The sequence below is a fragment of the Micropterus dolomieu genome, linkage group LG22, assembly GCF_021292245.1.
Source record: "Micropterus dolomieu isolate WLL.071019.BEF.003 ecotype Adirondacks linkage group LG22, ASM2129224v1, whole genome shotgun sequence".
NCBI classification, from domain to species: Eukaryota; Metazoa; Chordata; class Actinopteri; order Centrarchiformes; family Centrarchidae; genus Micropterus; species Micropterus dolomieu.
In genome coordinates, this window is record NC_060171.1 from 30,339,029 (window position 1) to 30,357,857 (window position 18,829).

Consider the following 18,829-nt stretch of genomic DNA (forward strand, 5'->3'; position numbering starts at 1 on the left):
CACTCCTGTGAAATCAAACTGTCCACTTAGGAAGCAACACTGGTTGACAATCAATTTCACATGCTGTTGTGCAAATGGAATAGACAACAGGTGGAAATTATAGGCAATTAGCAAGACACCCCCAATAAAGGAGTGGTTCTGCAGGTGGTGACCACAGACCACTTCTCAGTTCCTATGCTTCCTGGCTGATGTTTTGGTCACTTTTGAATGCTGGCGGTGCTTTCACTCTAGTGGTAGCATGAGACGGAGTCTACAACCCACACAAGTGGCTCAGGTAGTGCAGCTCATCCAGGATGGCACATCAATGCGAGCTGTGGCAAGAAGGTTTGCTGTGTCTGTCAGCGTAGTGTCCAGAGCACGGAGGCGCTACCAGGAGACAGGCCAGTACATCAGGAGACGTGGAGGAGGCCGTAGGAGGGCAACAACCCAGCAGCAGGACCGCTACCTCCGCCTTTGTGCAAGGAGGAGCACTGCCAGAGCCCTGCAAAATGACCTCCAGCAGGCCACAAATGTGCATGTGTCTGCTCAAACAGTCAGAAACAGACTCCATGAGGGTGGTATGAGGGCCCGACGTCCGCCGGTGGGGGTTGTGCTTACAGCCCAACACTGTGCAGGACGTTTGGCATTTGCCAGACAACACCAAGATTGGCAAATTCACCACTGGCGCCCTGTGCTCTTCACAGATGAAAGCAGGTTCACACTGAGCACATGTGACAGACGTGACAGAGTCTGGAGACGCCGTGGAGAACGTTCTGCTGCCTGCAACATCCTCCAGCATGACCGGTTTGGCGGTGGGTCAGTAATGGTGTGGGGTGGCATTTCTTTGGGGGGCCGCACAGCCCTCCATGTGCTCGCCAGAGGTAGCCTGACTGCCATAAGATACCGAGATGAGATCCTCAGACCCCTTGTGAGACCATATGCTGGTGCGGTTGGCCCTGGGTTCCTCCTAATGCAAGACAATGCTAGACCTCATGTGCTATGGACTGGCCCGCCCGTTCCCCAGACCTGAATCCAATTGAGCACATCTGGGACATCGTTGGCGGATGCTTTAGTCCAGGTCTGGGAGGAGATCCCTCAGGAGACCATCTGCCACCTCATCAGGAGCATGCCTAGGCGTTGTAGGGAGGTACAGGCACGTGGAGGCCACACACACTACTGAGCCTCATTTTGACTTGTTTTAAGGACATTACATCAAAGTTGGATCGGCCTGTAGTGTGGTTTTCCACTTTGATTTTGAGTGCGACTCCAAATCCAGACCTCCATGGGTTGATAAATTTGATTTCCAATGATAATTTTTGTGTGATTTTGTTGTCAGCACATTCAACTATGTAAAGGAAGGAGTATTTAATGAGATTATTTCTTTCATTCAGATCTAGGATGCGTTATTTTAGTGTTCCCTTAATTTTTTTGAGCAGTGTAGTTTACAGAGCAACCTTTTGATAAATGATGATGATGACATTGAAAGACTGTCTGTCTGCACATTTTGGGGTTTATAATAGAAAATAAATCGGCTTTCTTTTATCCTTAATTATGTTTGCACTGTAATTATTTAAATTCTGAAATAAATTTTCATTTCAATATCGATTAAATATCATTTTCTATCTCTCACCCCCCAGTGTTGAGGTTTGTTGGCCCAACAGACAACATCTACTCGTGCAGTTTTGTCCAGATGTTGGAGCAGAGGCTGGAGAACGCCTTCGATGAGGCTCAGGACAAAGTGCTGGAGACCTACAACAGGCTCACTGTGGAGGTATGACAGGGGTTCGTGGAGGCTATATTTAGTGCAAAATGCAGAGTATGTACATGTTTGCATGTAGCATGCTAATCAGGCTAATGTGAATAATAAAGCTCTAGATAAAATTCTGGACACAATTTTTTACGTTGTGACCACAGTATTGCTGTACCACTGTGCAAGGGCTTTACTGCAAATTAAGACATAAAATACATAAAAGGTCACAAATGACAGGTTTGGTAGCAGTTTACATTTAAAGGAGTGGGTGACTGTAGTGGCATATAATGATCTATTTCTGGAGACATATTGAAAGCTCATTCATCTACAGTGCTACTTTATGTTTGAACCCTTTCAGGTTTTTTCCCCTCCTTTCCTTCTCTGCTTCATTATCTCTTTCTCATGTTCTATCTCTTTCTCTGTGGCTGTCAAGGTACTCTCATGACTGCAGGATATACATGCACACAGCATCATAATAATAAAGTAGGTCTCAGCAAGCAGAGGCAGAAATAGGGTCCATTCATAATTCATCCTCTGAAATATTAACGCACATGGAGGAATGTGATGGGAATTCCTCGTATCTCGGATCATCATCCACTTTACTATGATGACTCACATTATTTTCAGAGCGCCACACAGGTCTTATTATAGAATGCAAAAAAACATTGTTCATTCAAAGTGTCATACTGTGTCTGGAGCTCTGTTATGCATTGTTTATGGGCATCTTAGACATTTGGTATGATGCTATTGGATATTTCTTTATGAATGTTTGTTTGAATTATGCATGTGTCCGCTGCTGCCTGTTTGTGTGTTTGATATACATTAAGAATTGAAAAATCGTTCTAATATTGTACTTTTGGGGAACATAACTTATTTGATTAGTTGATTCAAATAAAATATTGATGTATTTGTGTGTTTGTGCTTCTCCTCAGATCCAGAGTGTGTCCCAGGAGCCGGGCTCTCCGTCAGTCTCCCTGGTGTACGTGGTGAAGAACCAGGATGCGATCCTTAACGGGACGATCTCCAGCGGCCTCCTCAACCAGCTGACCGCTGAGCTTGTGGGATACTTTCTGTTCTACCCACCCCTGGTCATCGCTCAGCGTAAGTAAAACCACACTGCACCTGAAGGTCCTAAGGTACAGCTGTGGTGAGGACGTTTCTAATCACATCTAATTAATGATAAATATGTTTAAGTGTGATCTCAGCTCTCTGGTTAATTAGCTGCCTTTGTGCAGTCATTCTTTAGCTTCTGTACTGTAGCCAACAAATTAACTCTTGTGAAAGGTTTCCTCTGATGTTCTCTAACTGTTTCCCACCAAAACGCATTATTTGTTTCTAACAAAAGTGTTGTTTCTTTCATCATAAAGCATAAAACTATTTTAAATACCTCATCCATTGTTTGCTAGCTTACAGTCTTACTGCTAGATTACCGCAGGCAAGTGAGAAAATTTGTTTTCTGATATTTGGATAAATTGACCCTTGAGTTTGGCCCTCCAATTCACTTGATAGTCTGGTTTATGCCGGTGAACATACATTTGTAGTATTTAATTCAGTGTTTAATCCAAACAGGTCTGATGATTACAGAGCTTTCCATACAATGAAAGGCCAAATATATTCATATGCAAATGAGTAAACGAGGTCATCTGGCAACTTGTCTGAATATTTTGCGCAGCCAGCAGCTACATGAGTTGGCATCACTACTCTTGAACAATTCATCCCTCGCTCGTTGCTCTTTTCTGAGCAATCCCAGCAACAAAGGGCTGCTTTGCTCTTATGGCTACACACAAAGACTTAGCATTGTCTAACCCAGAATTAATGGTGTCTAGCCAACAAATTAGAGTTCAGTCAGGGTGCTTAATACTCATTCACTTGATGTACCTCCAAGCCATCCTCTCAGAGGCACTGCTGGACAATTATGATGCATTTGTAATTATTCACAGAGGGCTGTAAGTGAAAATGAAACTGAGCAATTCATCTGTGGACGAGCAGCGTGGACCTGACAGTTGCATTGTTTAACACAAATATCCAATTTGCAATGTTTAACTAAATGCTGTAGTAACACATACACTTTTTGAGTCAATGCACCATGTCAGAGCTTATCAAAACAGCATTATGTCTGTCTGCCATTTCAGGAGTTTCATCCAAAATGACATTTAGGAGCGCTGAAGTACAATGCAGAGGATCGGTGCTGACATTCTACTGACTTGACATTATGTTGTCCTAATGGGTGTTATTTTAGCTCCCTCTGACACACTAGAGAGATGCTCTCTCTGTTAAAGTCAGTGTTCATTTATAGTTGAAAAGGTGACTTTTTAGACATAGAAATCTTTGTTTGGCTTTTAATCACCTCTCTACCTTTTTTAGGACCTAATTTTCTTCCTCTATTGCATCATTATGTTTGCACCTTTTGCATTATATTTCTCGAAGGTAAAGAACACACTAATGGACTTGGACATGCTCATGAACGTCTTGTGTCAAAATATTGTTACAGCAAAAAATCTTAAACCACTTATGTGCCAAGGAAGTGTAAGGGAGCCATATTTTATTTAGCTTCAGTGTTAGGCTCTAGGCTGTGAAGGTTGACTTGACAACCCAAAAAGGATAGAAACTGGGCCCACAACCCTGTTCCATGTGTTTTCTGAGCTTTTCAGAAGCAGGAAGGGAACAAGTGTACAGAGCTGAGCTTGAATCCTAAAAAAATACTTTTGCGTTCAAAGATTTATTTTAGTCTTAAAGAGATGGTATTATGGTTTTTGGCTTTCCCCCTCTCCTTTATTGAGTTATCAAGCTAGTCTGAGCGGAGGCCCTTTGGCTCAACTCACCTTTGTTTTAGTTTTCCATTGTAGAAATGTTGTACCTGTACCTGCTTCCAGGTACTTTTTTCCGTATCACCTCACCTCCATCGAGGTTCCAAGCGAGCTGAGGTGATACTAAAATGTAACGTGAAAACACGACAGACTGCTGATTGGTCAGAGAGAATCGTCACTATTCACTGCATCATCATTGCTGCACCAGACAGAGGCCAGCAACAGAAAGTTTTATATTTTACAGTTTTCGTATGTAATTTCATCACTAAATCCACTTCTGAGAAGTTTTGAGGTGAGAAATCAGCTGTGTAGATTTCAAATATTGACAGTTTTACGAGAAGTGATGGCGGAACAAAAATGTGCTTGAATATTTTCGGAGTTGAGGAGCTCCGCAAGTGGCTGCGGGGGAAGCCTGTGCCAACCCGCGGGAGGAGCGTGTGAGGCCGGCCAGCCACCCGCTCACACAGCCCTCTGCTCCCGCCGTCACACAGACCGCTGCAGCAACAATAGCAGAGGAAAACACAGCTGGAAGGTTTTCATACCGCTTATCTGTCTTTAAAACATTCAAACTGTTTGGCCAATTTTTATGTAGAATTGAGTTGAAATATGGTGATTTTTGTAGTGGTTTATGGTAAGATGTGGAACAATGATGTTGTGGACTTATGAGTAACTTAAACCATCTGCTACGTTACGGACGCAGTCTGAAGCGGCTTTGATTTAGATCACACTACCTTGTTTCTTACAACCCGCCCGTCTCTGCTTCTGATTGGCTAGTAGTCTTTACCTGGGAACTGCGCATGTGCAACTCCCAACAAAGATTTTGTACAAGTAAGATGCATCACTCTGTAGCTCAAGAGCAGAACGTACATCACACAGGGTGAAAAGAGGAGCTGCAGTAATGTGCAGTATGAGAAAAATATGGTGTATTTTGAAAATTAAACCCTGTAAACCTGTTCTGGTACAACCCCTAAATAAGATTTTGAACCTGAAAATGAGCATAATACCACCTCTTTAAAAGGCTCTCCAGACAGAGGTTGGAGGTAGGATGGAGGACTGCCAGCAGTAGAGGATTATATTATTGACACAAGAGGAACAAAGGTATTCGGAGCTGAAGAGGGGACAGAAAAGGACCTAACCCAACCTAGTTAGTCAGTTTCCCCGGTGAAAAGGCCACTGATGCTGTCTGTTTTCTTACCACAGAACTGGACATTAGGAAGCTCTTTGTGCTAATTTTATAGTCATTACATAACAGTTGTTGTCCTGCTTGTTCTCTAGTAGTGTGCTGCTGGGCTGAGACAGACTTACACAGCCATATGTATGCTGCCTTCAACAACACTGACTGCTAAGAACCATTGAGTTCACTGCAGGGCAATGCATGATTCATGACTCAGCGTATGTTTGACCTGCTTCTCAAAGGGGGAATTCAGGATTAATCTATATTGTGTAAGTAAAGAAGGAAGGCAGACTATACTATGGCCTCCAGCTTACAATGCGCTTCACATTCTGACCCTGCTTCCTACAAAATACATTTATATACTACTTATTTGCTTTTTCAGATACATTAGAGAGAAAACATAATTGTGGAGTGGAATAAGTTTTTTTTTTTACAATTCGTGAAGTGTGACATCCTTTTGCCGCATGAAGGGAAGTTAGAGGGAAGCCGGCAGGACATAAAAACAACTGGACTTTGACAATGGAAACTTGGATTCCCATCTCCGTGTTGTTTTGAAACATGCTATTAGGATTTTCTACAGTAGGTTTAAGCCAAATTAGGTCTAGTTAGAGTATTTTTTTATTCTTTACTATTTACATCATCTGCCATCCGGCTTAAAAAAACATCATAATTGACATGATTATTTACATTAATTATTACAGCAGTGCACACAGGCATTGTTTACTTAATTAGACTCCGACTCTTAAAAGACCATAGACCCCATAGATGAGCCACTTGAGCTCTGTTTGTATTCCACTCTAGCCTCAAATGCCATCTGTGGGATTTTTAAAGGGCAAACAGCTGTACAGCCCCTATCATCTGAATCATGCCATAGGCAATCTGTTGTCCATGTCCCCTGAATGAGCTAATTTTAGCCTGGTGAGATTAGATTACTATCCATTTGTGCGTGCTCTCAACACCCAAAGGGCTAAAACATCACACTACACAGCATGGTCACATCCACACCCACTTGACATCACCAGAGAAATTCTGTTTGTCCCTAAAGAACAGCTTACTTGACTAATCACAAAACAATGAGCAAATGATAACAGAATCACATGAAGCGATGAGTAAATTAATGATCGGCTGAAGAATGGCTGTGAGTAGACACACATCAGTGATAACAGTGACTAGTCCAGACATGTATTGGCACAGATGCATTAACTGTGGTTATATTGAGAGCACAAATGGATGATAAATTCTCATGTGATCAAAGCAGCCAGAATACTGACCTTCACCATCTGTTTACATGCAGAGGAGTGTGTGTGGGCAGCTGCCTCCATGTTTACAGCATGTAACCATGTAACTGGAGAGCACTACCACACTGAACTAGAGATTCATTTACAATCTGTACTCTGGAGGATAAACAGTACATGTACAGTACTTTCCCACTTCCCATCCAACAATACAGCAAATTATTATATTAAAAAAGAATGATTACAGAAAGTTCATAATATCCTGTTTGAGAATGAATAAATTCAAGTTTTGAATTGTACTTTCCATGTCTGGATAGCCACAAATAAGCCACATAATTTAAATTTAATTTAATTATCTACTATAGGTGTTGATTGCACCTGTGTGAACATGTTTGCGTAGAGCAGACACCCAGCATTGTATAAACAGTGTTCCTCTGTGCATGGCTGCTAGAGCCCGACTGATAAGTCTGTCGACAATAGCTCATCAAAGGTATATTGGTATGCCTTTATGGCAATCCATAAATTATAAGAAATTGATGTATGTAAATACAATATATGCTTTGAAACAGTGTCAACATTATATTGTTTGTACACCAAATAGTGGTGAACCTTTTTTTTTCTTCATTTAACTGTTAAATGTCCTGCCCTTTACATTTTTCGGTTGCAATTGTTAAAAACCTTACCTTATCAAAAATGTTTATTTATCTCATTTTTTTTTTAACTCTCTAATATGAATCTTGGTGTCAGCCTCAAAAATCCTATTCATTATTAGCCGTCAGTCAAGCCTGTTCAGCCATAATCTTGAGGCTTTCTTGCGGCTTCTTGTGGACTGAGCTCTTAAAACCTACACATCACTTTATTTTTTCATTGACAAGACCTACCCAACTGCTAAGCAAATGTGCCGTTTTCACATGTTCAATCTATCTTAAATCAGTGATGGAGAGAGAGCAGAAAAAAACTATATTACACTATATATTTTATTTTTCTTAAACAAATGAAAGACATGAAAAGACAAAAACCAACTATTAACAATCCAAGTAGTGCCTTCTGCTGGAAATACTCCCTAGAGCACCAAATGTGTATTATTTCATGGCTGAAAATAGTGCGCAATAAATACACTCCTGTTGTTTACTCCGGTTTGAGTAACATTTGCTAAAAACTGCAGTGCTCAGCTGGTAAATTTTAGAGCCTTTTAAAAAATGAAACTATGAAATTGAGTGCCACAGACAGGGTTGAGAAGTCAAAAAGTATTGAGAGACAGACAATTCATTGTAGGTTTAGGTCTGGTCACTGGATTTGTTGACAGTAGGACAAATCTAGAATAACACATATCATCTTACATTTGCTGATAATTCGATTGGAGGTTTTGCTATTTCTTCTCTCTCTTTTGGAATTATGCAACAAAAGTTTCCAGCTGCTGTGGTAATAAAATGAATAGTTCGTTGGCCCGTTGAAATGATTCTCTGAAGGGTACTGAATGTGTCTGATCCTTAACACTTCAGTGCTGTATGTCTTAAGTGTTCATGTGAGCTTGTTTGAAGAAGTTGAAGAAAGCTCAGTGAATGTGAATTTGTTCACGTAGAGGCACCAGGGAGGCGGCAGCAGACAGGCAGACAGAGTGCATAGCAGAAACACTTGCTGGTATTAACAGCTACCACTGCTGCAGCGCCATTGACTCAAGCTGAACACAACTCTCGGCAGACTGCCAGCTCGGAGGAGTTAGGTGGAGACAGATGGTGAAACAGGCAGATGGGAAATAAGGAGAGATAGGTTGACAGATGAATAGGACACAGAAAGAGGGCGATGGACTGAGGGAGCAATGATGGGTAGTAGACAGAGGGAGACAGTCGGCTGAACGGAAAGGAACAGGCATTTTAGGAAATGAAGAAGCTGACAGGTAAACAGGTAGAGAATGAGGCAGGTACAGAGGCACGCAGGCAGAAAGAAAGTGAGAGCTGGTGTAGATGGATAGAGGAAGTAGACAGTGAGAGGTCAGAAAGTAAAGGTTGGTAATGAAACCTGACAAGCTGTGTTTAATCGGATTTTATCATCCGTGCCAAGGGCCACTGCTAAAAATCTCCTCCTCTGCAGATCTGTCTCTGCAGGACAGAAACATCTGTCACATTTTCATGGCTTCCATGGATCCCTAACAGGCTTTTGATCAAAGTAATCACGTCAAAACTTGAATCAGCAGTATTAAAATACACCAATAAAAGGCATATTTAGCACATTTTTAAGTTTCACCCCTTTTCAACTCACATCTTTGTTATGTGCATAACTGCATTCTCTGCAAGTTCAGCTACAGCTAATATGAGGCTTCAGCAGTCTGACAAAGACAAATCAAAATTTCCAAATAAATTTTTTAGCACGTGTCGGAAATACCTCGATCAACATGAAAGTGGAGTCACATCCTGAATGCCTCCACAAAACAGAACGCACTGTTTCCGACAGAACGTACCACCCGAGGAGATTCTTTTTCAAAGTGCGTTCAAATTTCCTTGATTTCTAAACCTGGGCATAAAAAGTTACCCAAAGATTTCTAAGTGGGCATATGGACTTCTAGGCTCCCAGGGGCCCCAAAAGTCTCGCTGTGGGTAAATAGGTTTGTCATAGTTTGACCTTTTCTCAAAATATGTGTATATGTGTTGACATGTCGCAGTAGGAAAAGCACAGGTGTAAATTATAAAATGAATTACATTAATCTGCTCCTAATATTGTGCATGCTGACTCACTGTTACACTGTTATGCTTACGGGGACCCATTGTAAATAGTAGTAGTAACACCTATGCTTTGATTGAACATATCTGATTTTAACACTTTTCTGGTTAAAGCTGTCACAACACTGTTTTCACCTGATGAGCAAGCTGACTACAGGGTGCCAGTCATGATCGTAATTTAGTATCTCTAATGACTTATAATCATGAGAAATATATTATTCACTCCAGGGGTGGCTTGGGCAACATGCTGAACCCCGAATTGAGTGGTCACAAAGACTAGAAAGGTGCTATACAAATACAGACATTTATTTTTACAGTTACAGTCCAGATCATCTGCATCTGCACCAGCTGCCCCACGCTAAACTCATATTACAGCCTACATGAGTTTTACCTCAATGCCTTTGTTCACTATCTGTGATCTGAACAGCAGAAGAACAGGATGTACCAGCGTCATGCTGCCCTCCGTTTCCATCACCCTTCTCTGTTTCCAATACAGTTAGTTTTGTAGTTTTAAGTGTTTCTAAGACAAGACTCTGTTTGTAAAAGTTTATAGACTGTTGTGCTGTTATCCTGCAGTGTTCTGTGTATAATGACACTGAATTACAACAAACAAACAAATAAAAAATAAATACAAGTGCAGGGATTTGACTCGGGGACTTTTCGAATGATGTTTAGGGGATAGCCCTAACACACACAAAACCTCGGATTTTGTCTCTAATGACTTCCATGTGTAGTCTGCAGTAACTCTGTCGTCCAGAAATTACTGATTCATATTGAGGAAAACATAGTTGTTCCATGGTTTTGTTTGTTCAGTGGCAACATTTTTCCCATGAAGGAAACGTGTTTTGTACCACACTGAAGTTGCAGGGAGGTGGTTGTGATGGATGGAATTAGAGCGCTTTGACACCAAAGACTGGGGTCTGATGACAGGGTTGTTTTTAAATGTTAGTGCCTAAACATAGCAATGATAAGTGTTAATCATGCTTTAGTTGCGAGTAGGAGTGAATGTTGTTGGAAAGCAAATAAAATAAGTTGTCAGTCAACATTTTGCAGATATGTTTTGTATCAACACGATGTCACTTTATTTGTTTCCTTATTATGTAGATGTAAAACATAATTCAGGGGCCGTAACTGGTTAATCCAACCCAGATGTCATGAAATGTTTATAAAATCGTATATAAGCTAAATTTGTGCTAGGGTTAAAAGTTGTGTAAAAAGCTGGAAAGTGGTGAGCAGGGAATTATGTGTGAAATGTAGGAAATGCATTATTAACTGGTGGTCCTCCAAATCCAGGTGGTGTTGCAGAAGTCTTTTACTAGGCTTTATAAAAAAACGCAAAAACCTTTAACTTCCTCTCTCTTTCTCTCTTCAGCCCTTGAATACCATAATCTCAACACGTCGATGGCAACCAAGAACTATTGGGTGATAACAGGTAAATTGCTCTTGCACACACACACAAAAAGTGCAACTGGGTGATCAGCGGTAATCAGGAGCTGCATCGATTGGACCAAACAGTAGTTAGTAAAAAGCCCCGGTGCTCGCTGTTGTGCAATTCAGCAGAATAGAGGTCCTCTCTACATTGTCCTTTCCTCGGTATTACCTCCCTCACCCGCCTGCCCGTGCTCTCTGTGCTCAGAGTGTCTTTAGCCGCTCTGTTCCTGAGAAAACCTATTGATGTATAATTCACAGCTTCCTGACTGGGGCAGAGGGAGAGATCACTTCACATCACATCACGGCCGGGCGTGAATGATGCTGAAGCGTGTGTGTGTGTGTGTATGTGTGTGAAGTGTGTCCACTGCTCCGTCTCACTTATAGCCTCTAGTAAGAAAAACACTCAGGAGCAAGGTTGATGCAAGCACCTGTGTGTGTGTGTGTGTGTGTGTGCATCGATATGTGTTCGCGTTTATTTCTGTGTGCGTGTGTGTGCTTGAGATGGCGCTGTAATAAAAGTTTCCGGATGAGCAGCTTTTAAATGAAAAGGACGATCATCCAGTGCTGTCTAATATCCCACTCATCTCCTTTTCCTCTCTCCTCCCTTGTTCTCCTCAATATCAATACTGTCCTGAAATGATCTTCCTCTGATATTTTCTCACCTCCTCCGTCTTCACACATTCCCTCCTCTCACCCGTTTTCCCCTTCCCTCTCTCTGCTCTCCTGCCTCATGTTGTCAACCCCCCCCACCATCCCCTCACCTGCCTCCTCTTTCGCCCCTCTTTGCATGCCTGAACGCCTCTTTACTCCCTAAATCCCTCTTCTGTCCTCTCTCGTCTCTGCTCACAGTGATCCAGGATGTGGACAGCTCTTCCCTGGAGGCCAACTACCAGAGCTTCGCCAGCCTGATGGAGCAGCGGCTGGCTGAGCTGTTCCTGGTGGCCGGCAGGCAGGGCTCTCGGGCAGCACGATCTCGGCGGGCCACCACAGTGGGGGGTTATACTGTACAGGTAGGTGCGAATAGGATTTTTGTGTGTCATTGTGTGTAATACCAGCGGTAGCGATGGCAGGATTCTCTTTATGCTTGTACATTTCTTTGCTTTAAAAGGACCAGTCTGCACATCTTTCCAAATCAAACTATTTTAACAGTTTTCACATCTGCAGGGTGATAGTTTATGATATTATTTCAACTTTAGAGTATGAAAAATAAACCAACAAATCAATCAATCAATCAATCATTCAATCGGAGAGGTAATCACCTGCATGTTTCTGTCAAAGTGAATTTTGTGTGATGTAGTCGAATCCACTGTGATTTTTCCAGTAGTCCGTAGAGAACACAACACAAGTTGATTTAGCAGAAGCAAAAATACAAAACAGTGAGAGCCTACAGCCATATGAGGCTGTACTTACAATCAGCATGGCAACATGCTCACACTGACGATGTTAACAGACCAACGCTGTAGCAGGTGTAATGTTTACCATGGTCATAAACATAGTTTTGTTCAAATTGGAGATCAACAATCAGGATTCATCCTCTGTAAACCATCTACGCACTGTCCCAGGTTGTGTGCCAATACATCAAGTAAATGTGGAGATGTCACATTGGCCTACAATTAAAAGTTAGTTATCACCGGGTCAGTCCGATTCATCCTCTGAGGACACTAAATGTTGGTATAAAACTTCAAGCCAGCTCCACATTCAGCACCGTGGACTAGGGCTGCAACGATTAGTCGACGTAATCAGCGACGTTGATTATAAAAATTCGCTGAGGTGAAATTTCATTGCCGACGCAACGTTACAAAGATGCTGTTTTAGGGAGAGATAGCAATCTTCTTTTAACAACATTTTATTTTATTTCTTTTATTTCTTTCTTTTTATTTCTAACTGCAATGCACTACAGGAAGTGCTGGGGGCACTGTCTGCCATGACTGCTTGACTGTAACTCACAAAGAAGTAGTAAGAAGTGGAGAAATAGCTGAAGGTTTTTTGTTTTTACAAGTTTTGTACGCTATTTAATCACTAAATACACTTTTGAGAGGTTTTGAGGCGAAGAAAACAACTGTGTAGAACTTGAATATTGGCAGTTTTACAAAAGTTTTAGGGGGTTGAGAAGCTCCACAAGCACCCGCAAGGTTAGCGGTGCCGGTGTTGTGAACCAATTCTGCATGATGCCTGCCGAGAATTGCTTGCACCTCGCAGGTGGTAACACTCTTATGGTCCTTTTCAGACATTTTGAAGTGCTCATTGATCAGATATTATTTTATTAGTTAAATGGTTTAATTAAGGTTTGGGGGGGACAAAAATAATCGTGCCTAGTCGACTCATCGAATAAATAATTAACAGATGAGTTGACTACAAAAATAATCATTAGTTGCAGTCCTACCGTGGACAGCACCATCTTGTCACGTCTGAGCTGGGTCAGATTTGAAAACTCTCCTTGGTGATATGTTGAAGAAAGCTCCAAAATCCAGGATTTTATATTTGTAATTGCCTGCAGAAGAGTGATCAGAAAGGAAGTTGTCCAAAACATAAGATAGAAAGAGAAATCAGCATGCGTTGAAAAACTGATATAGGCAATTGGAGCTGCAGTGAGTAGTTGATCTACAGAAACGGTAACTATTTTGATAATTGATCAGTCCCTGAGGTTTGTTTTCAAGCCAAAAATGCGAAACATTCCCTAATTCCAGCGTCTTAATTTTGAGAATTTTCTGCTTTTCTTCGTCTGATGTGATAGCAAACTGAATATTTGTGGGCTTTAGACTGTTGGTTGAACAGAACAAGCAATTTGATATCATTGGGCTTTAAAAATTATCCTGTGTATTTATTGATGGATTGAGAAAATTTTTAGCAGACTGATTGATAATGAAAATAATTGTTAGTTGTAGCCATACCTCAAATAGTTGTTGTATGAAAAAGGTTGCTATCTTTAAATGCATCAAGAAGGGGAGTTCATAAACCTATGCCACACAATATTAAACCTTCAAACATAAATAACTAAATAACTAAATATGCAAATAAATTCATATGGATTATAATTTTTTTTAAAACAGGTCTCAAATCTGCAAGTAGATCTTCATTGTCAGCTGAAATGAAACCAATGCTGCCAATGAAAACCATGAACAAACTCACGGCACAGTATGCTTTGGAAAATATCATGTCTTTGATTTGTTGGTATCGTTCTCGCCGAATATGGTCATTTAAAAACAGGCAAGATAAGCATTAGACTGAGGTAGTAGTTTGGGATGAACATGAGGGATTTAGTGTACTTGAACTGAAGGTTCTCATAAGCACAGACGTACAACGGTTTGTGTGTGTGATATTTTCTGTATGTGTCATCTCCCTGCCCGGTGTTGTTGCTGTGTGCAAATTAAGCCAGTGATTGACTCCTCCTGGGCTTTGTTCTGTACACACCCTCAAGTTTTTATGGGAAGTCACAGATGACCAGTTTTATGGCTGCAGAATTGGAGGCGGGAGAGGCTTATCAGGGGGGTGTTGGGGGATAGAAAATGTAGCAAGGGGGAGAAATCATCCAGCCATTTAAAAACACATCCCTTCTTTTATGACAAAATCAAATTACTAGACTTGATTAAACCGTGAGATGTGTTCGTCAAATTAAAAAAAGGTGTTTGATGTGTGATGAAAGGAAATTGAGATTTTCAAGTGACTCAGTTATCCTCGAGTGTCTTCCCCAAGTGCAGTCATCTTGCAGCAAATGGCTCGCCATGATCAAAGCAGCCTAGACGATTCAGAACTTTGATTGGGCCACTGTAGATACGACAGAGATTTTTAATCAGTGTGGAGAGATAAAGGATTTTGGCAATAGATGATAGGTTGTGCTGGTATTTTGTTTCTTTAAAATGAGCTATGTCTGAGACATTCTTTTGAACAAAGGAGTCCAGAGCTAATATGATATGGTAATGCATTTGTAAGTGTATGTAGACCGTTCAAAGCCATCTAAACACTTTTAAAGTGTGTTTAAAGTTTTTTAAAACTTAAAACTTTTTTTACAGAATGGTTGACATATTGGGCACTTTCTTTGTCCTCAGATGGTGAGCATGCGTCGACTGCCCGGTCCCAAGAACCCTGCAGAGATGACATACTACGTCCAGCTGAACGGATCCCCTGTCACTGGAGCCAGCGCTGCCAAGACCCTCAGCAGTCTGGACTCCCAGACCATGGCTCTGACACTGGGATACTTTGTACAAGTGCAGGCTGAACGTAAGCTTGTTCTCTTACTGTACAGTGTTATATAATGCATTATCATGTATCACCAGTGTCACTGGTCAATGGCACTGACTGGAGAACCTGAAATGTTTTTGATTGAGTGATTGATTGAGTGCCAGGTTAAGCTGTTTCCCCCTGGTTCCAGTCCTTATCCTAAGCTAACCTGCCCCGTTGGTGGCTCTAGCTGCATATTTACTGAACGGATATGTGAGTGGTATCAATCTCCTCATGTAGCTCTTGGATTGCCAAATGTTAAATTATTCCTTTAACTCCAATGACAGGGAACTCTTTTTATATTTACATATATTTACATTTTTACACACAGACTATATGTACACAGATTTAGTTTTTGCATTTAGCTATTAGCACATATGTAATATTGTGACCCACAGTCGAGTCATAGAGCACATTTCCGATTCAGCAGCCTTTGTAGGCACAGCACACTGCCACAAACATTCCCAGTTTAAATGCTCTTTATGACTTATCCGCTGAACTCAAGCGCAACAGTCTTGGCTTACCGTGACATTGGCTAGAATATGTTTTTTTTAATTTTTTTTAATAAATTTCAATAAATTTCCATAATTCCCTGTTCATCCAATGAAGCATTAACTCCCAAAATCAAATCAAAGATTGTGTTTCCTCCCTTATCTGGTGTTAACTCAGATGACTGAAGTTGTGTATATTTGTTATTAAATGGTTTTCAGAAAATGTTCAGCAGGATGTTCATACTGTAGCTGCTGGATAGGACAAAGTGTTCCCTCTCACCTTTTCTCCCTATCATTTCCCGGAATGCATAATTAACAAACTGAACAGATACCACAAACAATCAGCGCCCTTCACAGATCCTCCTAACAATGCACAAGCCGGAAACTGAACACAATGTTCTTGGAAAATTAATTTAGTTTACCTTGATGGCCCTGAAAATGAAAACACATCTCTTTGGCAAACTGTTCTTTGATATGGGAGCTCAAAGAAAGAAATATTCTTATTTGCTTTGATTCATGTCTGTGTGCTAAATATGAAGCTAGAAGACAGCCAGAAGACAGTAAGCCTAGCTTAGTAATAGGAAATCTTCAAAAAGTCTGCAAATCATTCATATAATTTCTGTACAGTATTAATTGAAGGCCACATTTTTATCAGCTCCTCTTTGCTCTCATCGGGATTTCGACAGATGGACAGTAAGAAAATATTGTTTAGAGAGATTTAAGAAGTGAGTACTGTAAAGCCTGGTTCACACTACACCATTTTAGGCCCTATTTTCCAGTCGCCAAGCTCGCTGAGAGTCGGACTGTGATCGGGGGCAAATGATCACAGACGCAAGCCGCATATCTGGCATCTCCAGCTCTCTCTGTAGTACCGACAATCCCTGCTACCTGCGTTTGCTAACCCATTCTTCCACCCATATTCTTTGTCTTTATAATTTTTATCTTTAAAATGTTTAGTTTCGTGCAATTTCGTGACAAAACGTGGTTTGGAGACCAGATACAGTCGTCTGGTGACAGTGGTTGTCAGCTGGTGTAGTGTGTGACCCCCTGTCAGCAATCATTCACGTAGTGTGAACACCACAGCGACTGCAAGACTCATGTTACAAGACAGCAAGTCATGTAGTCTGCACGAGCCTTAAATCTAACTGAAACTGTAAATAAAAGGGTGACAAAACTAGGATTTTGAAAACTGAGGGGAGCATGCCCCCCCATCCCCAGAGGATATTACATCCTCCTTTGAACAGATTAAACAAATGAGACAGAAGGTGTTCATTAGTGAGCTTTATACGTGCAAGAAGGTGGATTTTTCCAACCTCAGAACCAGGCCAGCTGTTTCCCCCTGCTTCCAGTCTTTATGCTAAGCTAAGCTATACCACTTGCTGGCTCCATACACAGCATACAGTCATGAGGGTGGTATCAATCTAACTCTTGGCAAGTAAGCAAATAAACTTATTTCCCATATTTGTCGAACTATTCTTTCAAGCCTAGTGCTAAACATTTACAACCCGATCTGAAAAAAGTGTTGTAGTGTGTTTATTCCTGCTTGTCTTGTGCGCTCTGTAATCACTGAAGGGTCTCTTAGCAGCTAAACTGCTCAGGAGAAATTGAACGCATAATCAAATACTAATGAATAAGATGTATATGTTTGTAGCTGTGGTAAAGACGCCGCCCAGCAACCTGTGGATCATGGCCGTTCTGACACCACTCTTCCTGTTGATGGTGGTGATCGGCATGGTGGCCTTCATTCTGTGTAAGAGGAACAGGGTCATCTTCAAAACTGGTGCCTTCAGGACCTTCAAATCCCGCTCCAAGGTAAGCCTTTCCATCTTCTTTTTCTCTTCTCCTTTGTTCTTCTTGTTCATCTTCCTCCTTCTACTATTAATAGAAATCAGCTGTTGGCTGACTCTTGGGGAGCAAAGTCTCAACCAAAAATATTAAAACATCACTGCTTCACCTTAACCTGTCCCTGTAACCAATTCTACAGCGCAATTTAAACAACGACTACATAACCCTGTTGTAAAGGAGTGACATATCGCACAGCAAACTGTCTGTGTTAAGTTGTTCCTTCAGGTCAGAAAAATGGAATCCTATCCGTGCGGGCCGCACTCATTGGTTTTCTTGCTGCCCAATAGCCTGTGGTCATTGCTAATCATGCATGCTGTGAACACTAATCGGCCGAGAAGAAAAGGGCAGGGCTCACTGTGCTGGAAGTGAACCTTAGGGTAATGTGGACCTTTCACAATAATAGCGTTCACTCAACATCACCTCATTTGAGGTTAAATAAAAATCAATCATTTCACATGAGCATGTGTGTAATAGATTGCTACCAGCTGGTTTGAGCGGGTGAGATTGTTCTCCTGGACACAGTGCAGTGACGCCAGAACAACAGCTGCTTGTGTCACTGCAGTCAGTGAAGTGGTAAACTAGCAATAAGCTGGCCAGCCTCGTTTGTTCTGAAGAGGCTCTTGAAGCGGCACGCCTTTGTTCAGAATTCCATAATCTTAAAGTGTTTGTCACATTTGTTATCACGATTAGACTTCCACTCCAGTGAGAATTCCTGTCAGTGGCTGCGCAAGCACTGAATAACCACACTCTGTTGACCACTATTCTTCAGTCCAAGCTGTTTGCAAAATGTTTGATACCCAACAAAGGAATCTCCCTAATGCTATGAATAAACCAATGCACAAAACATATCTGTCTCCAGATCAAAGAACATTTAAAAGCTTTGACCATCAGTAAAATATTCCCTTGTCAACTGAGCAGTAGTAAAAAAAAAAAAAAAAAAAATATCTCTACAAATATACAGTGGGTACGGAAAGTATTCAGACCCCTTTAAATTTTTCACTCTTTGTTTCATTGCAGCCATTTTCCAAAAATCAAAAAAGTTCATTTTATTTCTCAGTAATGTACACTCAGCACCCCATCTTGACAGAAAAAAACAGAAATGTAGAAATTTTTGCAAATTTATTAAAAAAGAAAAACTGAAATATCACATGGTCATAAGTATTCAGACCCTTTGCCGTGACA

The 18,829-nt window shown here is 41.2% G+C and overlaps 1 protein-coding gene across 1 annotated transcript in view; it reads left to right on the forward strand.

Moving 5' to 3' along the window:
- Window positions 1–18,829, forward strand: part of LOC123962239 (UPF0606 protein KIAA1549L-like) — a 113,329-nt gene that overhangs the window by 56,318 nt on the left and 38,182 nt on the right. The window contains exons 6-11 of the mRNA XM_046038269.1: window positions 1,617–1,750; window positions 2,662–2,830; window positions 11,035–11,094; window positions 11,943–12,103; window positions 15,140–15,311; window positions 17,454–17,614. Coding sequence (XP_045894225.1) covers window positions 1,617–1,750; window positions 2,662–2,830; window positions 11,035–11,094; window positions 11,943–12,103; window positions 15,140–15,311; window positions 17,454–17,614 — 857 coding nt within the window. The remainder of the gene's footprint in view (window positions 1–1,616; window positions 1,751–2,661; window positions 2,831–11,034; window positions 11,095–11,942; window positions 12,104–15,139; window positions 15,312–17,453; window positions 17,615–18,829) is intronic.